Source organism: Mercenaria mercenaria, chromosome 13, assembly GCF_021730395.1.
Source record: "Mercenaria mercenaria strain notata chromosome 13, MADL_Memer_1, whole genome shotgun sequence".
Classification (NCBI taxonomy): domain Eukaryota; kingdom Metazoa; phylum Mollusca; class Bivalvia; order Venerida; family Veneridae; genus Mercenaria; species Mercenaria mercenaria.
In genome coordinates, this window is record NC_069373.1 from 19,888,116 (window position 1) to 19,912,042 (window position 23,927).

General features: G+C 34.4%; 1 protein-coding gene across 1 annotated transcript in view; it reads left to right on the forward strand.

Annotated features, from left to right (window-relative positions):
- The window catches only part of LOC128547839 (uncharacterized), a 125,380-nt gene that overhangs the window by 99,049 nt on the left and 2,404 nt on the right, over positions 1-23,927 (forward strand). The window contains exon 2 of the mRNA XM_053521298.1: positions 11,249-11,480. Within this exon, the coding sequence (XP_053377273.1) occupies positions 11,249-11,480 (232 nt within the window). The remainder of the gene's footprint in view (positions 1-11,248; positions 11,481-23,927) is intronic.

Consider the following 23,927-nt stretch of genomic DNA (forward strand, 5'->3'; position numbering starts at 1 on the left):
ATTCAGTCGTGTATTATTATTTTACTTTTGCTAAATTTGTTATTAGTTTTTGAACTTTAGACAAACGCATTCTTGACACAATTATTCTCTTTTGATATAACGGAAGTAAACCTGTCACATTTGAGGCTTCTTTTGTTACTCAACCTTATTTGAATCGTTTATTGAAATAAAAAGTTTCAAATGTTAAGTTAAGACTATGACAATAAACAGTATAACAGAATGCGAAATGCATTAGTTCGCCCCATGTGGTTCTGGGACAATCTGTGTATGGAAAGAATTGGAACCACTGCCTTAACCTTGCATGATCGTAAAAGGCGACTAATAGGGTCTTAACACTTGGTTTTGCAGTAACTCTGTGATTCCAGCAGGTATGCAAATTTTGATTCCATATCTCATGTTTTTATTTCGATTTAAATGAGATGTGGAACCAAAATTTGTAGTCCTGTTTGGCGCCATATAACCTATACTGTGTTGGTGCGCCGTAAAACGCAAATAAATAAATAAATGCAACGATTATGTGGAATGCATTAGTTTGCTACGCTAATTACATACATGCAGTTCGTGTGAGCGAAAAGTTACACTAACTTAATTAACTAACTAACAAACTGGAAAAGTTGCGAGTAGATTGCACAAGGAATGGGTTATTCTATATCTTTTTATAAGTCTAAAAGTACAGAATATACTAATATATGCTTACACGGAGAATGGGTTATATGAAATGAAACTTTAAAAAGTGCTATCTGAGGAGACTGTCTTTGATTCAGTCCCACACGATGGTAACACTGAATCAATGACAGCTCTGTTATCTAAAACATGTCATATGTCATAATGGACTTACAGTACAGGGCAAGTAGATAGACAGATATCTATTATTCCTTCAATATTTGAACATATGTACTAACATAGAAAATATATACATGGTATACAACTTATTACACATATATCAATGAAAATACGGAATAACATTAAATGAAAAAAATAAAAGAAAAATAAACAATGAAAGATGGCTGCCCATATTCATATTCAGCTTAATTAATTAAAATGAACCCAAAGTCGTCTAGAAGGGAAACCGGAAAAAAAAACTGGAACAATTTAGCCGTTGTCATCAATTGAACTAAATATCACTACAACACTAACTTTTAATGCATCAGGGAAAGCGCAAATGGGCAAAACTTTATGGATGGCGTCTATTAGCTATATTTGACTAATTACAAAACGAAAGATAACTAGTACAAGAATAGCATTTAAACTACCAAAACAGTACCTACAAAAAGTCAAAATGTATTTTTGACTGCAATTAAATTCTGAGAAAAGATATATTTCTTATAATGTAAGCTATGCTGGACATATTTTAAACCCAAAATTCAGATATGAAAATATTGCCAATAGCACAAATAAGAGAACGGGTTTCTCTTTTATCAGTCATGATATGTCGTAACAAAAATGTCCACATGGCAACCCTGTGCCCCCTCTCCTGTCTCTCAAAACGTGCCAGCAAGTGTTCCTGCCCAGAATAAAAAATATGCCGCCTCATTTCTATTTGTTTTTGTAATATTATTACTCAGTAAACATTTTACAAAGTACCTTCAGCATCGTGAAATTCGAAAATTGCAAATGTTCATCAAGTTTTAATGCTACAGTTATCAAATCAGCACACTGTTCATATGGCTTTAACTTCACAAATGTTTTGTACATTTGTCTGTTGCAAAGTTCAAACCAAGTCAACAATCATTGCTTGTATAAATCGTGATTTCTTAGGCAATTACATATTGTGTGCTCAACAATATTTTCACAGAATAAAGTACACTTGCGGCATGTTGTTGGAAAAGACATTGAGACAATGTAGCGTAAAATTCGCACAGCAGTTTTACATAAGGGCACTTTGCCTTTTTCTGCACACCGACCAGATAACACACGGGTTGTTCGCAGTCAACAGGTTAGTAGTTAATGGAATTTCACTGATTATACTGATGCGATATTGTCTTTGTACATGGTTCACAAGAGTGACATTCTGGTACAATGGCACTTTTGCAGGGAATAAGCCAGAGTGTACCTAACTTTCAAGTACATACAATAAACCATACTTTTGTAAAATTCGATAAATATCAGCAATACATCATTCATGCTGTGAATATTCACTAATGTATCTAACTAGCCTGTTTGCGAACACTGTTTTAGCTAGATATTGTGCATCATTACTCAATGTGATATTTCAAAATTGGAAATTTCTCATCAGTTTTGCACCAGACTCTCACAAGAACTTAATGTAAATAAAATCTGGAAAGTAGATCCCTCGGAAGCACCGAGAACAAGGCAAATAGTGAAAATTGCAGACTCGGTTTGATTGAGTCTGTTCATGGGCAGTAATGGAAAAAGTAAAACTGCCCACGCCCCCTAGCACCGGTTTAAGCAGTATTCAATCTTCAAATCTAAATGAGTTGAAATCAATGATCCCGAAGGACCAGAAAACATAACAACACTGAGATGAAGTCGGGGCGACTTTTTACGGCCGCCACACAGCACTTAACACCCGCTGTTGTGAAGTTAATAAAATCTGGAAAGTAGATCCCTCGGAAGCACCGAGAACAAGGCAAATAGTGAAAATTGCAGACTCGGTTTGACTGAGTCTGTTAATGGGCAGTAATGGAAAAGCAACACTGCCCACGGCCCCTAGCACCGGCTTAAGCAGTATTCAATCTTCAAATCTAAATGAGTTGAAATCAATGATCCCGAAGGACCAGAAAACATAACAACACTGAGATGAAGTCGGGGCGACTTTTTACGGCCGCCACACAGCACTTAACACCCGCTGTTGTGAAGTAAATAAAATCTGGAAAGTAGATCCCTCGGAAGCACCGAGAACAAGGCAAATAGTGAAAATTGCAGACTCGGTTTGATTGAGTCTGTTCATGGGCAGTAATGGAAAAAGCAACACTGCCCACGCCAAGCACTAATACAGATTTTTCGCTGTGCGCAGTTAATGTACATGATATTGAAGGGATTATTTGATGCACGCAAATTACAATTTTTCGGTCAGTTGTGTAGACTACCTATTAAATTGGGTAACACTACTGGACGAGTATATAGTTTTTGTAGAAATTGGATACAATGAACTGGATATAATCAACTGTGCAAAATACTTAAGTGAATTCCACGGAGTTTAGTGCACGCCTCTTCTATCATTTTACCATTAGAAAGATATTTGTCACATGTCATCCCTAAGTGAGTATAATCATAGACCTCTGTTACAGTCTATCTGCCTAATTTCAATAGTCTATCACTTCGTCTGTTACCGCATTCATCGGATACTATAACAGCAATTATATTCGAACCTCCATTTACAAGAGTATTTGTAACATATTTCCATAACTCTGTCTAAACCGTTTTTGTTTTGATAATGACACAAGAATCATGTCGTCTGCAACAGTTGAGGAACTCACGTTGTAGTTATTCATACAGTATCCATGTCCACTTGATTCCAGTTCTTTGATTAATCGTGAGCTTTTTCCACCTTGACGGGTGCCTTAAAATACACGGAAAGATTCGGACTTTAACACTTGGTAAAGAACACAGTTTGTAACATTTTCATACATATTGGCAAATGCTGAAAACAAGTATCATTCACAAGTGTGTCACAGGGTGTAGTGATACACTACTCTGGTGTACGTTCGACTTCTTATTTATTATCCATAATTAATTAGCATAAAATATACATATAAACATATAACACCAGGAGCTGTTATTGTGGAACACTCTAGCACATGTACATGCCAATGGATTCTTCACTCACTCATTCTCCTTTCAGTCACAAATGTTCAGTGAACACATGTGCATGGTATCTTGTAGCTAGATATGACAGATTTGTTCGGTTTTCGACAAAATTATGCAGCATATTCTATGATAATTAGCTATGTTATCTTTTTCGTTCTTTTAGAATATGGATATTCTTTGTGCTCCATGTCCATATGTGGCTGGACTCGATTGTGCTCCTTATCTGTATGTGGCTGGACTCGTTTGTTTGCAGTGATAAATAAATCTTCATCCTCTTCTTCATTCAAAGATTCTGTTTGTTCCTGAATATGACAATTCCTCAGAACTCGAGTCCATATTAGTGCTTTCAAAATTTTTATCACGTAATTATGGTCCGATTTATCGGTTCTTATTTCATCAAACATATGAGCAAGTTCAATTTCCACAACCGCCAGAACTTTAGTCACACACCCTGAAGGCATATCAACAGTAAAATCAGTAATCTCTTCATACGTATGATCCATTAAAAGACGATTTGGAAGTAATGCCTGTTTTACGGTGTATGCTTAGGACTAGAACTAATTTCATCTTTTTTGAGTCTATCTCATTTCCTTGCATTGGCATGCATTTTTTTCTGTTTTCACAACAGATTCGTTCACAACCGATTTGTTGATTTGTCTTGATGACTGACGTTTTGTAGTTTGCGTTTGTTCATTTCAAAACTTGACTGACTGATAGGAATGATCTAGAAATGGAAACTTTGTAAAGTCCTTCCACATCACATCAACAGCTTTTACATGAATATTCTCTGATGAAAGACATTAGTCCGATAGTGTATCGATGCCCGTCACATCCAAGGCAATGTCATTTGACCGGTAATGAGGTAGAAGGATAAAAAAAAATCTGGAAAGTAGATCCCTCGGAAGCACCGAGAACAAGGCAAATAGTGAAAATTGCAAGTCATTTTTCCGCGGTGGAACGAACACATTTTCATCTGAAAGACTCTGAATTTTGCGAATGTTCATCACGTTGGTCTTCTTTAAGTGCAAGAGCAATGTGACCATTGTCTTGGACATCTCTTCAACTAATTTGTCTTTGTCTGTTGACAATGGCTGATGTTGAGCTGTGGTAACCTTTTTACTGGTGTTCTGCTCTTGCTCTGCAGCCCTAACTTTACGTAACAATAAATAACAATTAGAGGTTGAATCATATTTATGTCTATTCATTAATTTTGACTTTTCATCTTGAAGGCCTGTCCAAAATTTAGATCGAAGCATGTCATTCCTGGCAGCCTGGCTAACATGCCCACTTTCAACAGCTACCTGTAACAAAGACTCTAAATACGTCCATAAGTTGTAACATTTTCTCTAGACTTCTGTGATTCACTGTAAAAAGTTTGCACGATAGATTCATTTGTAGACACAATTCCAAAAAGGGTATCTAATTTATGAAGAATTTCTTTCAATGATGCTTTGTCCCCTAGGGGTATAAGAACCTGCCTAGCTGATCCCCGGAGGGATGTACGAAGAATCTGCAAAGTAACATGCTGTGACAATGAAGAATCAGAAATAAGACATCTTGTTTCATACCCCCACACATCATATTTAACATCACCATCAATGGCTGTTGTTCTCCTGAAAAATGGCAATTTAATGTCAAATTTTGGTATCTGTAACGCAGAAGTGTGACACATAGAATTATTAACAGATGAATTAATCTTATATTCTAAAGTCAATTTGGGTCTTGCACCTGGATCCGTCAAAATAGGTGTACTTGTAGGTGCTGGATGCTTTAAAGCATCATATTCATCCTTGGTGAGTACCACAAAGTCACCACTTTTGCACAAAGCATCTAAAACTTGAGAACTTTGCATATCAGATAAAGATTTCTCATCACCTGGCCCTTACTGGCAACTGCTACATCTGCTCCAGCTGTCGGCATTGTTGAGTACAGAAATGCACAATTAAACAAAAGTAATACAATAAATAAATAAACAATATCAAGTCCACTGCAATTGCTGTGCTGAAAATACAATATTTAATAATTTACTATGAACTGGCCACCATCATAGCATATGGACTATAAGGAATTTAACAAAATTTCAAAATCCAATCTCAGCACACTGTCCATATGTAAGTATATGCTGAAAAATAACTGAGGTATATATATGACACTTACACCTGTAATTACCTGCTATACTGTTGATATAACACGTTACTGGGCTCAAATGTGTAATCTGTAAACCGTTACTGTTACTAAGTGTTCGGTCACCAACTAACCGAAAAAAATCCTGATGCTACTTGATGTGCGTCACCAACTAACCAAAAATATTCTGGAGCTGGTACTTGGTGCACTGGTGTTTCCAAATCCCATTTTCTCACACTGAAATAAAAACCTAATGGTCCAACACTTAATGCTATCTTCTCCTTTCCTCTTCTGCCCTCTCCACCTGCAAAATAACCACTGCGCAAGTCTACTTTAGAATAATATTTAGCATTAACTAAAGAATCTAAAATATCATCAACTCTAGGTAAAGTGTAGGAGTCCTTGACTGTACGTTTGTTAAGCTGACGAAAATCTAAACACAAACGTAAACTGTTTTCCTTCTTTCAAACTAAAACAATGTTGCTACAATAAGAGGATTGGCTTTCCTTGATGGTTCCACATTCCGCCATTTCCTTGTATTTTACAGTGTCAATTCTACCTATATCAGTGGGAGATTTGGAAAACAATATGCTCCCACTTGCCAAGAACTTGCTGTAATCTTAAAAACTGTTCATCTGTAAGATTCTCCTTGTTCACCTTAATACCTAAGTCCTGTAAATTTTGAAAAGACTTGTTAGTACTGGGTTCAGGTTTAGGATTGGTTACTTCCGGTTTCCAAGAATCCACAACCTTAACTTCTGAGTGTGAACAAAATAGGAATTAGGTTTAATCTTAATAACCGTGACTGTCATATTACAAACTCTGACAGGAGTTCTTGTAGTAGAACCAGTATTTTCAAGAGATACAGCTCTTGGACAAATATTAAGACCTGAAAGTTGAGGGTTTTCAATAGCCTCTGTAACTGCAGTAGACACACCACTCTTTTCTTGACAAATCCTAATATAATTGTAACTTGATTAGGTTGTACAAGAATTGGCGTCTTGTTAATTGACTTCACTGAAATCAAGTTAACGCATTTCAAAGCATTCAATGTTATTTTGAAAGGATCTGCTGATGAAGAGTCTTCACTAGTACTACACATGCGCAAAACATTTGTACCTACAGCACCTGGTACTGACTAACGGTACTCTGTATCAGGTACAATTAAAATAGGGATAAAAACAGGGTTTTCTAAAATATTCGGGATAAAAACATTACCCTCAATATACCCAACATAATGTATTTTGGTACCTGTAAAAAGAATTAGAGTTATTGTTTGAAGAATGATTATCATGACCTCTGCTTGGGCCTCTATTTCCTAGTATCCAGCCACGTCTGTATCTAAATAATCCTTTACCTCTGGAATTTCCTTTATTATAACCTGAAAAGGTAATTTATCATTTCTAGAAAAAGAGTCGGATTTCTTTTTCTCTCTCATTTCCTTCTCTAGTGCTTGCATTTTTATCAATGTCACAATGATACACTATTCTGCCGTAGGTTCGACTTCTTATTTCTGATCCACAGTTCTGAGTTTGTAGAGTAGACCGGAAGTCCAGAACCTGTCGAATGTTTGACGGCATCAAGGAAGCAAATATAAAGCTTGGAACCAAGCTCTTTGGCATATAGCACACTTTCTCTTACCACAAAAGACGGCATCAGGCAACCAAGGTTTTCCTTAAATCCGCCTTGTTGGGGACTGAGTGCATTTGCTATATTTCCTTTGCACCTATTCATTTCCACCATTTCATATGTTTTTAGAATAACAGACGTAAGTGAGATAGCCCTGTAAGAGGTTGGATTATCTTTCCGTTTTTTAGGCTTCGGAAGTGTTATAATTAAACCCAGCTTCATGTTGGAAGGAATATAACCTGTTCTAAGCATCCATGTGTACATGTTTGACAATACTGGAGACAGTATATTAGATGCAAACAATAGATGTTCATAACATATGCCATCTTCACCGCAGGCTTTATTACGAGGATAATTTAATTTAATTAGGATCTACTGAAACTCTTTTGCTAAATTGTTATCAACTTTTGAACTTTTGACAAACGCGTTCTTGACACATTTATTCTGTTTTGATGTAACGGAAGTAAACCTGTCACATCTGAGGCTTCTTTTTTTACTCAACCTTATTTGCATGTTTATTGATTTAAAACACATCTTAACTGTGTTTCTATTTTCTTTAATACTACACACTTACTGAACGACAATTGTTCGTTGGCACAACTAAACCTGTAATGCCAAGAGCCCGTGTGCTAATTCAGGTTTAGGACAAGTGCGAATTTAGGATAAGGACAGTCAAGTGCTAATTTAGGTTTAGGACGACTGTTAATTAAGGTTTAAGACAAGTGCTAATAAAGGTTTAGAACAAGTGCTTATATGTAATGGGCAAGTGCTTATTTAGTTTCAGATGTGCTGATACGTTTATTGTGGTCTTCTCTTATATGCCTAAATGAAACTTTCCGTTATGAAAATTTCACGCGGTGAGCCAAAACAGGTTATTGTGCACGCTTCCAGTAATTGCCACTGGTTACAGAATTCCGTCTCGTTCAGTGTTGTTACTTGTTATATGTAGGTATATAATCCACAATAATCTGACAGTTGTTAGATACCCAAAACCAAGGTTTCCAAGTCCTGTAATGAATATTGATAGACTCAATCTCCGGGGGAGCTTTGAATATTTTCTCGTCTTGGAAAACAATGCTTTCTCAATCTCTACAATGACTATCAGTTTTTGTTTTCTATTTCGAAAACAAGCAAATCCGTCTCACAGCATTATGAATCGAACGTAATTGTATAAAGTTCGGGGCATGCCGGCGGTAATTAAGTATTTGTCGATGGGTTCTATATATAGCCTTGTCGTTAGATATGCATAGGATTTCTGATTGTTTTGCAAGTGATTTAAAATATATATTCATTACTGCCATTCACGATTATTTTTTTTCCATATTTAGTATTTTCCTGGTGATATCCTATGGTTTCTGCCGAGTTAATAATCTCTTCTACAACGCGAAACGATTCCAATAAGAAACGGTGCTTAACATAGGTTTACTTTACGATTGTATGTATATAGCAGGTAATGAAAAACCTAGTTAATATTTATAAATTGTTGGGTTTAACGTCGCACCCACACAATCATAGGTCATGTGGAGGCTTTCCTGCTTTGGTGGTTGAGGAAGACACCACTGATGCATGGAGGGGCACTTGGGGTCATCTTCTACCATTAAAGCTGGAAAGTCACCAAATGACCTATAAATGTGTAGGTGCGACGTAAAACCCATTAAATTATAATTATTAATTAGGTTTTTCATGCCCTTGCTGAAAAAAAAACACTGAAAATTTGAGGAAAGAACCTAATCAGATGTTCTATACTTTTCATTTATTCACTGTTAAAAATAAAACAAATAAAATTGAAAATGTTTGAAGGTTATAGTTAGGTAGAACTATACCTGTTTACGCCTCAAATTAGTAGCAACACAAGTTGGTAGTAAAAGACTGATTTTGGCCCACAAATGCGTTGCAATGTGAATATGTTGTATCATGGAATGGGACGCATTGTTATACTTTTGATGATGATGACGATGATGATGCCGATGATGATGGTGGTGATGAGGATATGGCAGATAATGATAAATATGATGGGGAGTTGCGTTGTATCTAACGCAATTTGTTAATCATTGCCAAATGGCGTTGCTACCATTTTGAAGCGTAAAATAGCTTTTTAGTATTGCGCTTTACATTCTTAAGCGTTTTTACGAGTATATACTCTTCATTCAACTTCTGAAAGCTCTAATATTCAATAGATACTCTAATATATCCCAAAAATCCTCTTAAGTTAACTCCAAAACACAAAACCATGAAGTTATGTCATGAAACAGTTTCGTTTACATTAAACCAAAGTATTCTCAATATAACTCCTAAATAGTTCACCATAAGACTACATGATGTAATATGTTCATTTACATTAAAACATTAAACCATCAGATTATTATCATGTAACATTTTCATTTACATTGAAACATCAAACCATCAGGCTACAACATGTAACATTTTCAATTGCATCGAAATATCAAACCACCAGGTTAGATCACGTAACATTTTGATTTACATTAAAACAGTAAACCATCAGATTATACCATGTAACAGTTTCATTTACATTGAAACATTAAACCATCAGATTATACCATGTAATAGTTTCATTTATATTAAGCTAGTAAACCATCAAGTTAGATCACGTAACATTTTTATTTACATTAAAATAGTAAACTATCAGGTTATACCATGTAACAGTTTCATTTACATTGAAATATTAAACCATCAGGTTAGATCACGTAAAATTTTCATTTATATTAAACTAGTAAACCATCAAGTTAGATCACGTAACATTTTCATTTACATTATAACAGTAAACCATCAGATTATACCATGTAACAGTTTCATTTACATTGAAACATTAAACCACCAGGTTAGATCACGTAACATTTTCATTTACATTAAAACAGTAAACCATCAGATTATACCATGTAATAGTTTCATTTACATTGAAACATTAAACCATCAAGTTAGATCATGTAACATTTTCATTTACATTATAACAGTAAACCATCAGATTATACCATGTAACAGTTTCATTTACATTGAAACATTAAACCACCAGGTTAGATCACGTAACATTTTCATTTACATTAAAACAGTAAACCATCAAGTTAGATCACGTAACATTTTTATTTACATTGAAATAGTAAACTATCAGGTTATACCACGTAACAGTTTCATTTACATTGAAACATTAAACCATCAGCATTTACATTAAAACAGTAAACCATCAGGATATATCACGTAACATTTTCATTTACATTAAAACAGTAAGTTAGATCACGTAACATTTTCATTTACTTTAAAACGGTAAACCATCAGGATATACCACGTAACAGTTTCATTTAAATTGAAACATTAAACCATCAGGTTATATCACGTAACATTTTTATTTACATTGAAACATTTAACCATCAGGTTATACCACGTAACAGTTCCATTTAAATTGAAACATTAAACCATCAGGTTATATCACGTAACCTATTCATTTACATTAAAACATTAAACCATCAGGCTACAACATGTAACATTTTCAATTGCATCGAAATATCAGACCATCAGGTTAGATCACGTAACATTATCATTTACATTGAAACATTTAACTACCAGGTTATACCACGTAACATTTTCATTTACATTGAAATATTTAACCTTGTTATATAACGTAACAGATTCATTAACATTGAAACATTAATAGACCATCAGGTTATATCATGTAACATTTTCATTTACATTGATTCATTAAATATTTCAGGAAACTCGAAGAGGAATATGTCGCATACACTGCTGATGTTGAGAGACGAACAAGTGAGGTTGTGGCTTCGGCAGGAGAACTGAACAAAGACTCTCCACTATGTCCTATATGTCTGGCCAGTGAGCTGAAAATACAAGAAGGCAAAATGACGGAAGGACAAAATGTGTGTGCCGATTGTGGAAACCTTACGTGTCTTAAATGTGGAGAAATGGAGCAGTCTGTCACATCAAAAGTAAGTTAAAAGTATATTAACATATCGATAAAAGCTGATAATGTATTTTGTATTTAGTAAGGATAAAGTCAAACATTTTGAAAACTTTTCCAGCAAAACATGATCTAAACGCAAATTGGTCTTTCGTATTTGTATAATCAAATGTATGTAAATATTGTTCAGGAAACGACCTACTGATCATTATTCAGTTGAATGTTATACGATATTCACTGATGTGAGATTTCATGTGTTCTGAAATTGCAACGGAATTAGAGTACACATCGATAAAAAGCTAAAAACAAAGGAATAAGAAACAAACGCCAATTGATGGCATTATGTTGCTTTGTCGTTGAATACACACGTTTGTAACTGTGTTTGATGTAAAGTCTGAAAAAAAGCTTCATCTCATAATGGGAATTTTTGAATCAATTTTGAACCTCCAGAATTGTATCAGGCTGTGTTTAGTGGTGAGATTTTCGTCTTGTACTGGTCACAATTAAACGGAAATGGCATGTCTTTAGTTTATACTAATATATTTCGAATCCGCTTCCTGGAAAAACCAGTACTAGTGTCTTATGTGAAGGTGTGATCATGGTCCCAGTAGGGCTCAAACCCAGCACCCCTGATTCATTGAGCGGTCAACACCTTAACCACTAGACCACCGTATCCCAAAACGGAAATGGCATGCCTTTATTTGCCATTGAAACGGCTAAACATATTCTGGCACGGATGCGTTATCTGTCTCAATGTAGGTGTAGGAATGCACATTATGGTGGTACATGTATAACGACATATTTATTCATATGCATAAACGTAATATCCGACTATTTTAAGTTCACGTGGTATGCAAAACATTGTCATCTTGATCTTGATATTTAGTTTTTATTTATGATGATTACGCGTTAAACATATTTACAATGACCCACAGCTCATCTTTGTAAAGTAACAAATATCTATACATTTATAACAGGTAAAGTATTTGGAGTCTTATCTGTCACTTATATTAGATTCTTTCTTAACATCAGTCGTCATCCACCTGACAAATGCATATACGTATTTTGGAACGTATTTTCCTCAAGCTTTACAATGAAATCATTTTCCCTGATGTTACTTTCATTTTGGAATTTCTAGCTTCCTAAACATTTTCCACAACTAGCGCCTCCCAAAATAATTACAGGTCTTGCAATAAATATGTAAATATATATTGACTTTCTTGACTTTTATTGGAAAAGGGTGTGTCCTCAGTAATTATATTGTCAAGAAGGTACAATTAACTTGTCATTATTTCTTCCTTTGTTATAAGATGTTTGAATAGCTAGGTTCGTTGGCAATGTATTAGGTTTGTATATGGAGTGTAAAACACCATCACACAAGGTCAGTACATAAAGTCCTGCTATCCTCTTTGACAACGCTGCACTTTTCTGCCAGAACGGTGTATTTCAGTGACCTTAGGTAAATGTTTTATAGGTATTTAAATACTTAAATTATTGTCCATCTTGATGAGAATTTTTGAAAATTTATAGGATTAGAGTTATCTGACTGTGTAATCCGCTGAAAAGAATGAAATAAAATTTGATAGTTATGATAAAAGTACACCATAGAATCGAAACCTGTGTACTTAGAAATAAACCTTAAATTGTTGAGAACAGATATACTCGCTGCTGGCTGAAATATTTTCAAAAGGCCAAGAGCACATTTATTAGAAAACCGTACTTATGGAGTATATAAAGAAAGTATGTCTTCTGGGTATGAGTGCAACAGTCGATAGGACGTATTTTTCTAAAGAGTATTTGCTGACGTTGTTGATATGTTAAACTCGGCATATATCTGTCATTTAGCTTTCTGGTATTAAGGGTTTGTGTATTTCTGTCTGCAGATCAAACGATATCGCCATGCTGTTTCAGCAAATATTGAAATGAATAAAAGCAAATATCAGTTTAGATATGAACGTCTGGGACTCATAATTAATTGGGAAATATAGTTGATGTATGCAGAATATTTTGCAGCCTGTTTACATACGTCTAATATTACATTAAAACTTGAAGCCGAGTAGTTAGAATTCACTGGCCCCTTACCGTTATAATTATGGTTTCGAGAGCAAACTTAAAATAATTTATAACAATCATGTTTTTCAGTAAATTATCGCATTATTAGAGAGAAAGTATCTGCTTTTTTTCACAGTGAAAAATATCAAATATATTTTAATGGGTTAATTTAGACAAAACATGAAGTAGAAAGAAAATTTGTTTGTTGTACATGTAAGATCAAAATATATTTCATTATGGAAAGTCGCCATGAAGTCTTAGTTATGTCGATTTGACTTAGAAGTAAATAAAGACACAAAAAGAAATAGCCTGGATGAAATGACAGACGTCCATTTTAATTGGTTGACGAAAAGTTTTAGAAATACTTTCGGATTTAATTCATTAGTGCAGTGAAGATTTTGGTCTGACATCACATTATTCCCTGCTAGAAGTTTGCTTTACGTTACCTGACGATTTCTAAAACCTTTCCATATTTCACACCTTTTGCATTGATGTTGTGTAGATACTTTGCAATATGCTTCATGAAGTTCTGGCGTAGTATCGTGAAACAATAAGTAGTAAATGCTATTTTTTTCTGTATCATCTCATTATATTCGATAATATAGTTATCAATCACCGAACTAGATAAAAGTTTCTTGTAAATTGATCAAATATGAACGATTCAGTTAAAGAGGGTATTCAATATCTATTTGGATTCTTCCAAGGTCTAAGACTTTGGTACTATTGTTGCTTCGGTAGGATTTTACGAGTCAATGACTATACTTTCACTGCGTTGTTACATCTTCTGTGAAATTTGTTTTGAATGCCATCTGAAAAAGTGGACGAAAATATCAATGGTTCTAGATATCATAAAAACATTACATATTTTTACTGTTTTAGCAAAATGCATACTGTTAGCGGAAACAAAAATTATTTCTTAGAATAATGACGTGCATGCGCATGTTTTGCGATTTCGGCCAAGACAACACGGGTAAAGATTACTATTATAGCATAGCAGTCAATTGTCCTTGAATTTTATTCTTAATAAAACAATTATTTGTTGAATATTAATTGATCTTACCTGACGATTTGACAAACGGTTTTCGCAACTTTTGCAGTTGTCATATTAGCAGAATTTTCCTGGAAACTACAGAAAAAGGGTACGAAAAAAAGTTTTGAAAGCTACTAGTATTAGAAGTCTATGACCTTCGCATTTGATTTCAAGGAATTAATCGATATTATCATATAGATTTTATACGTTTATCGATATAACTGTACGCGAACACCGTTCAAAAACGTAGAAATGTAACATATGCCATTGACTTTTATTAAATAATTAAACGCTTTACGATTTAATACTAAAAGTATAAATCAATTTATGGTTTCAGAACACGGGCCTGGATCCGTGTCGATGTGGTTTTAATTCGTGCATCCAAATCAAACAGGACAAACACGATTGATAAAAATTATCTAACATAAACATAGTACCACATGCTTTAAATGGTTACGTCACAAATAGATCAATTCCATCATTATTTGTTCCCTGAGAAGAAAAGAATCCGTTTTGGCATAGGTCAATACAGAAAACCCACACAATAAGTCGGTTTTACTTCTGTCGTGTTATAATTCATACTGTCGTCTCAGAATGACAGTCGCCTTCATTCGATAGTCACGAACTTGCTCATAAACATATTTGTATAATTGGATTTTGCTGCCAGACAACACAAGAAAATATTGTCGAATACCACAATACAACAGTGTTTATCAAGATATTGTAGCAGAATTTCAACGTGTCATCTAGGATGGACTTTAAGATATAATACAACAGAACCATTTTTTTCTTATATAAAGACAATGAAAAAGTTATACGCCTGCAGAAATAGTATCGATTTGTAGGATATCAATATATTGAAACATGGTTCTGCCATTTATCATATCAATTTTAACGTTCCTTTTACGTAAAAAAAAACAAACTTAGATGAAATTATAAAGTAATATTTATTGGCATATGTACGGCGCCAACTAGTAGGCTGGTGTGACTTCAACGTGACCGCGTTTTCAATAATATTAATGCACGGCAAGCGGTTACACGTTGAGCGAAATAAGTAGTAAGTGCGTAGACTTCTAACGGGAATGATTTTGCGTGCCGAAAAATCCATTCAGTTTGTGCCACTTAATTGTAACACCATTCTATTACATTATTTGTATTCTAAAATGTCCTTTATATAGAATAGTAAATAAGATTTGGCAGAACACTTTTCCGGAGCATGTATATCGTGGAATAGTATGTGATGAGACGTAACATGAGGCATGACCTGACGTGACGTCAGTACTTGTATGTTTTAATGAACTTAAGGAGGTAGGTTACCTTGATATTTGTAAGTGCGCATGTCCAACCGGAAGCTAACGTGACGATTTACGACGATGTTTACGACAAACTAAATGTGTTTGTATATCCATTCTTCTGGAAATAAATCTTGAACCTGCCTCCAATCTTATGTTTAATGGTTTAATAATGCAGAAATAATGAATGAATTGCCGCAGAAACGCTTCAAAACATTGTTGCCTTAAAATGACGTCATTGACGTCATGACGTTACGTGTCAGTTACCGCGCAAAATTAATAGCTTTTATTTTGAAAGTACGTTATTCTGTGCTTTTTCTTTATTTGAACTATTTTTAAACAGCCATTATTTGCTGAAATACTTTTTATTAGTCTTTTGCTCTGAAAAATGATCAATATTTTGCTTCTTTTATGTAATTATATTGAAATGTTATGCGGAATGTAAGAAAATGTGTGATAGTAACTGATGTGATTGGGAATATAGTTGGCTGAAAGGTAACTTATTACGGTCATTTACAAATAAAAATTGGGCAGTTTGATTTGTTATACCTATTTCCCAATTTCCGTTGATAATTTGTTACTTAAGTACTAAAACTAAGCTCTAAAATTGTTCAAATTGCAGTATAAAATTGTGGTGTCTTGAATTAAATTGATGCTACCATGGAAACGAAGCCCGTGACCTATATGTCTAATTGTAAAATTCAAAAGCGTTGACACTGGTCTATTTAAGGAACACAGCTTCGGCTTTTTATTTTCATTTCAACAATATCCATGAGAATAATAGCAGCATGCAGAACGATTTTTCAATAAAAATGTCAGACGACGGGCACTGCTGTAAGTATTTTAAGCTGTGAAATTTGTTAAATTAACTGCAATTCATACGAAAATATTACTAACGTTAGAAATAAGATGTTTTAAAGCTACATTAACAAGAAAGATAATTTTATATAATATTTTTATAAGAAATTACGATAAAAAGCAACATATAAGCTATTTTAAACATCTCTGTTGCCATGGTTACTCTAAACTTTAAGAAAAACACAGTGCCATGTAAAGTTCTTGGTATTTTGCTAATCATATTACCCAAATATTCCATGTTGGTCAATAACAGAATGGCACTGAAGCCGTCGAAAAACCCGTTTTCATACATTATTCTTGAAAAAATGAGAGAAAATGCGTTACCATGGAAACACGAGCCCCGCGACATATACATTTTAAGCTTTTATTAGAAAGCTAATGCGCATACTAGAAAAACTATTAATTATGCAGACTTCTACGGATAACAATGAAACCAAAATACACTGAAAAGTGTTAAATATCCGCATTTTCCTTCTTCTTTCTATATAAAATACCTTAAGAGGGTCATGTACTTCAAACCTGGATAAAAATTGTACTTGAAGGGACAGAGATAAACGGAATTGAGATTGTAGCAGCTAAAACATTTAATTACACGAAATACAAAAAATCACTGCGGTTCAACTAATTTGAATTTACCCTGGTAACAAGGTAACCTACCTCCTTAACATGACTTACCTGGAGTTCTATATTTTACGCACAATACAGGGACAATTTAGTGTTGAGTTTCTAAACACGTTCTATGCTTCTTATGATCTTTTATTTTATTCAAAAATACATTAACGAAATATATTGACGGACTTTTCAGATCTCTTGAGGTTACAAGTTTTTAAAGTGCTCGTCTTAAAGCAGACTGCCAGTACATAAAACAAATGCAGGACCATTAGTCGAGAAGAGTTATGTTCAGTCAATCATACTCAATGACCTTATTTTTCTTATCCTTATCCTATTATTGTAGATAAATGTCCAGTATGTTGGTCCCACCACGCAAATAAAAAGACATCGAAAATATAATCCTGACACTTATCTTCTTCATCCAAATTCGCGAATTAAAATAAACTTTGCACGTGAACCTTTTTGCGAAAGGCGATGCCAGTAATGGACGTAAAGCACGAAAATTGATGACATGTATTGATTAAAAAAAAAAGCATTAAGAAAATTAAGTTAATCGATATTTTTTAACATATCAAATTTACATACTATAAATGAAAATCACAAACCATGTGTGAAATTGTTACAATAAAACCAGTTTACTTCATACGAAGAGATAATTTTCTGTTGTTCAATTTTATTTATTTTTTTTTGCACGAACCTGCAAAACCTTTTTCTGTATAATGCTACAATCGTAAACTAATTCGAGTTTATCATTACCTAAGCACCAACGTTATTGTAAATTCCCTACAAAAAAATAATGGTACGTTTAAATTATGTAATGCTTTTATAAGATGTTTTCAAAACTTTCTTCATTGCAAGGCAGCAAATAGTTACTTTGAAAAAGAAAATGCACTCCTGTCCATACATGTTTTTTTTTTTTGCTTTGAAAGTCAGACTATGTATATACAATTACAAAATACACACTGTCTTTGAAGTTTAGTATCCATATGACATTTTTAATCAGTATGTGAGACGCGCCATGCGAAAACCAACATAGTGCCTTTGCGACCAGCATGGATCCAGACCAGCCTGCGCATCCGCGCAGTCTGGTCAGGATCCATGCTGTCCGCTAACAGTTTCTCTAATTCCAATAGGCTTTGAAAGCGAACAGCATGGATCCTGACCAGACTGCGCGGATGCGCAGGCTGGTCTGGATCCATGCTGGTCGCAAACACACTATGTTGGTTTTCTCATGGCTCGGCTCAAAGCAGTCAATTTAGTTTGAAAGCTCAAGTTTCATTCCTGGATTATTTCAAATAATATTAGAAATTTTCTAAAAAGAACATAACCATGGATGTAACCAATATTGGATCTAATAATGACACTAATTTGCTGCAATATTATGCTGGAGCAATTTGACATTTCGTTTCAAAACTTCAATAAATTAAAACATTGCTTAGAATACATGCTAACCTTTACATGTGACTCACCATGTTTATCCACAAGAGTATAACAGCCCCCTATTATTGCAAGAGATATATTCATCGATATACTGGTAACTAAACGCCGTTAGGCTATTATATGAGGCAATGAGGTTATTGGTAAAATTAGCAAAATGTTTGCATTTACCTTTTTTTTTTCATGTTGTATATTTTTTTTTAAAAAATGTTTGATTTCTTTCTCTGTCACTGCCTGAAGATCAGACGATTCTATTAATCTGCTTCAGCAAATATTGATATGAACAAAACCCATAAAGCATTTTACGCGTCTGGTGTGTTATTACTCCGGAAATAAATCTTGATAACTGCAGAATGGAACACGCGCCTAATTCAGGAGCCCCTGTAGTGTTATATTAAATTTCAAAGTCATGTTGACATTTAAAGTCGGTCACATGGTAAATTGTGTGTATTTTTCTGCTATATAAAACGCAATGTTCAGTTGGATTACATCATAGTTATGAAATTTGTCTGGACAGGAAGAAAAGAACAGCACCAGCCTGTCAAGTCAACACACATTATTCATGAGTTTGTATCCCAAGGAGTAATCTGCAGTTTGGTTTGACGCAATTATTTTCGTACTTTTATGAAAAAGTCTATATGTGTTGTATACTTTTTTATATTTACATATTTCTGTCTCACAGATGGTTCGTATTTGGTTATGCCTAGGCCAATAAAATTCCGTTGTGGAATGAAATAAGAGAAGAGAACATAAAGCGAATCGATGGCAATAAAATGTCTTTTGTGATGAAGAGAGAAATGTCATACAATGTCGATAATAATTTACGATTCCTAAAAACGGCATAGACATTGTGAAATTACAAGAGAAACTTTCAGATGAGCATGAAGGCGGATTTGGAGAAAAATGTGTGAAATTTTAGAGAATGTTTAGTCAAAGCATCTTTCTAAGTATACGTAATTCAAATGTTAAGGTAGCAGACAATGATTTCATATCCTCTTAAGGAAGTGGAACCGTAACGATACTCGGCAATTTCCGTATGATTACTTATTCTCGTTAGATACTCCGACATTCTTCGGGCATAAAGTAGCTCAGCGCGCACCTAGCTTCCGGTGAAACGGCGGAAAATGCCGAAATCGCACACGGAGAATACGAAACATGACGATAACCACCTTAACTGTACAATGTTTTAGATATTTATGCAGTTGAATTCAATATTTCAAAAAGTTTCACTGTCAGCATTTTGACTTTTACAATTACTGTAAGTATCTTTTTTGTTACCTTTACAAATTACTTTAACTTTTTGTTTCTTTCACATTTACTTTACATTTTTGTGTAATGTTTCAAATAACCTACCCTTTTGTTATTTTTCAAAGTGCTTTACCTTTACAACAACTTTATTTTTCTCTTAATGTATCAAACAGCTTGTCCTCTTGTAAATTTTACAATTCTAATTTTCTGTTAGGAAAGGTATTGTGATAATTTCAACTGTTTGTATTTGAGAATACTATAATATTTTCAGTGCTAAAGCGAACGTTTCATGTTGCAGTTCATGCTAAATCACTTATGTAAAAGTTTTACGATGTAATCCATACTAACCTTTTGTATATACATTATATGAAGTAATTCATCCTAATCGATAATATATACTTTTTACGATGTAATTCATATTCTAACATGCTTGTCTCTGTTAAAACACTCTTACGCTAGAATGAGGTCACGTTAACGTGCGGTGACGTTAAAGTTTTGTTACGACAAAGAAAGAGCGCTTCTATATTTTATGTACTGTTTAAGAGTAAGGGCATATTAGAATCAAAATAATTTATATGAAAACCATGTTTTAACACTATTTATACACTCGGGCGGTAATACGTCGTACAAGTAATTTCACTCGGGCTTCGCCCTCGTGATATTATAACACCCGATGTATAACAGCCCATCGTGCATAAATAGTGTTAAAGCACTCTTTTGCTATAAATTGTTTCTTATCTAATCGTTAATGTATACGTTTTACGGTGCCAATCGTACTAATAGTATTTTCTAAGCAAAGTCTTTATGGTGCAATATCTCGATACTTCTGCTGCGATCATTCTCCGGTCCACGTGTTAATGAATTGACATGTTTAATCGAGCTTCTGGCTGGTCAAAACAACACAAAGAAACATAGTGAAAAAGCGGTTACGAATCAAACGTCTGTATAAAATATTAACAGTTACCTGTTTAGATAACTAGGTATGCAACGGCCTAAATACGCCAAGAAAGGAACCTGAATACAGGTTTCATTGTTAAAAAAATCTAAATGAACATTCAGAATGGATGGTAAAAAACAAAATTATCAGTTTTGTTTTATTTTTTTCGCCAATGAGATATTAATTAATTAATAAACGAATTGCAAATGTTTATTCTAGGAAAATGTGAAAGACTTGCTTTTGGTGATATTAACTTAGGTATAACCATTATATGACATGGGATTATATAAAGCACATCAATCATGGCTAGACATTGGTTTTACATGAATATCTAATTTACAAGGTGTCAAATATTATCACATCATAAGCTGGGTTCGATAATCATAGCATTAGTTCGACAAATCAACATATTGTTGTTTTTCTTTTTTTCTTTAACGTCAAGATAATACTATTTTTTTTCTCGATTATATTTGAGCTGTGCCATTAGAAAACCAACATAGTGCATTTGCGGCCAGCATGGATCTAGACCAGCATCCGCATCCGCGCAGTCTGGTCAGGATGCATGCTGTTCGCTAATGGTTACTCTAATTGCAATAGGCTTTGGAAGCGAACAGCATGGATCCTGACCAGTCTGCGCGGATTCGGTCGCAAATGCACTATGTTGGTTTTCTCACGGCACGGCTCATTTATGTTTTCCTTCGAATTCTTTTATTCCGCGTTATTTGACGTTATTCCGATCATGTTTCTTTAATTGTTAAGACCCAATGATACATATTATATTTTTTTCTTTCTGCGTAATATCCGTGAGTATACAGCTGCCTCACAAAAACTTCATTTTATGCTTACTGATGAAGTTTTGTGTTTTAACAGTGATAATTAATCACTGGCACTCACTTAATACCACTCACTTTTAGTGATTTAGATGTGTTTGGAGCATATCAAGAATGTTCTTATGTGTCAGCGAATATACTTTTTCTAATCATTACCTGGACAGCAAAGATGCAGTTTTGCTGCAAAACAATATCAGCAAAAACATTAATATTTTACCAAACACAATTCTCCCGTTTTGTCAAGGTCATTCTCTTTTGTTATATTCTCTTATATTTCTGCAATAAATTGCAGAATGCATCTTTAATGCAATTTGCATAAATCTATAAATTTGATTGACATACAAATGTTTTGTCTGAATATACCACGAACATCAAAACAGACTAGAGTATTCTGAAACACTGCCAACAGATATGTTTTCTCAAGGACTTGCCTTTGTACAAAACACGGTATGGTTTATGTATTTCGATTAAAGAGTGCACCTATAAAATCGCAGCCATTAGAGAACTAAAACTTTTCTGCAAGACGAGGACGATTTCTTTACACATAACCTCCAAAAAAAAATATTGTAACCAGTGTTCTTTAGACTATAAATTACTTAAGGTAAATCCATGAATGTCGTTCTTGATAAAATAAAGAAAACAAGAAAGCCGCTATGTTTCCTAAAAATGACATTAACTTGGAAAGATTCTAACAAATATGGTTTTCATGGAAAGAAACAAGACACGCAACATATGTCTAGACGCAGTCGTCATATCAAGTTTATATTGTCAAATATTATTGCATAATAAGTCAAGTCCAAGAAATATGGAGTTTGCTTTATTGTGTAAATATGTTTATTCGCGATTGCTAAATGTTTCATGAAGATCTTCAGCTATCTTTGAAAAAAAACATACAATACAACCTTTAAGGTGCAGTGACCGCGTGTTTAATACATAAACACGCTATCGTGATAGCTGGCTTTTCAATCTTATATAAAACTGGCACACTTCAACGGACTGCCACACATACCAGGCCCTTTTAAGAATACCAGTAACCTACATTTTCGCGAAGAACGATGCCAGTGCGTGCTAAATAAAATCAAAAAGAAGGGTAGATTAGATCATATGTCTGATGCAAGAAAAATATATTCAGTAACAAAAACCAAAAACAATGTAAATCAGCTCAAATCTGAGACTCTAAATTGTGGTGGTGGTTTCTGACTTCAGTTTCCATGACGAATTCGACTGTGCTACCAAAATGTCAAGCATAAACATGTCATATAATGTCAGTAAGATATTTTAATAAAATGCAGAAAACATGCTAATCAACTTAGAATTATTTGAATCCGATAATCCGATAATATATTACTACTCTTTATACTGCACATCTTTTTATATTTAGTGTTCGTACAACTCAAGACGATAGAGAAACACAGTTCTGCTTTCATCATTGTACGTAGACACTCTATTAACTCATAAATAAAAAATGATTACTGTTCCGTGCATCTAGGCTAATTTCTCTAATCTTGACAGGAAGTGAACGTGTTCCAAAGTACACAAAGTTCCTATTGCCGTACACCTCTCATCTTTGACTCAACTAATGACACGGTGTTTAATGTGTTTAGGTTTCTAACTGGTCTGTGAACTTAAGCATGTCCCTGAAAAAACTTTGGAGGTCGGAGTTTTTTTTAACGTACTTTGTATTTCACGGGTTACCAAGGAATTTCTTCTGTTCAGATTGAATAGGAATGTTGTAATAACGCAAGCTGTTGTGTTCTAGACGGGGTGTAACTTGTCAACTGTAGCATTTTATACCAGTCAACAATTCTTTGGCGTAGTCTAGTCTTGATGTTTTTTTTTTTTGTTGGATTTAACGTCGCACCGACACATGATAGGTCATATGGCGACTTTCCAGCTTTAATGGTGGAGGAAGACCCTAGGTGCCCCTCCGTGCATTATTTCATCACGAGCGGGCACCTGGGTAGAACCACCGACCTTCCGTAAGCCAGCTGGATGGCTTCCTCACATGAAGAATTCAACGCCCCGAGTGAGGCTCGAACCCACATCGATGAGGGGCAAGTGATTTGAAGTCAGCGACCTTAACCACTCGGCCACGGAGGCCCCTTTAGTCTTGATGTACAAAGAAATTGACATAAGTGTCTAATTGTGAAAAGTCACTGTATATGGAGCCAATGTTCTG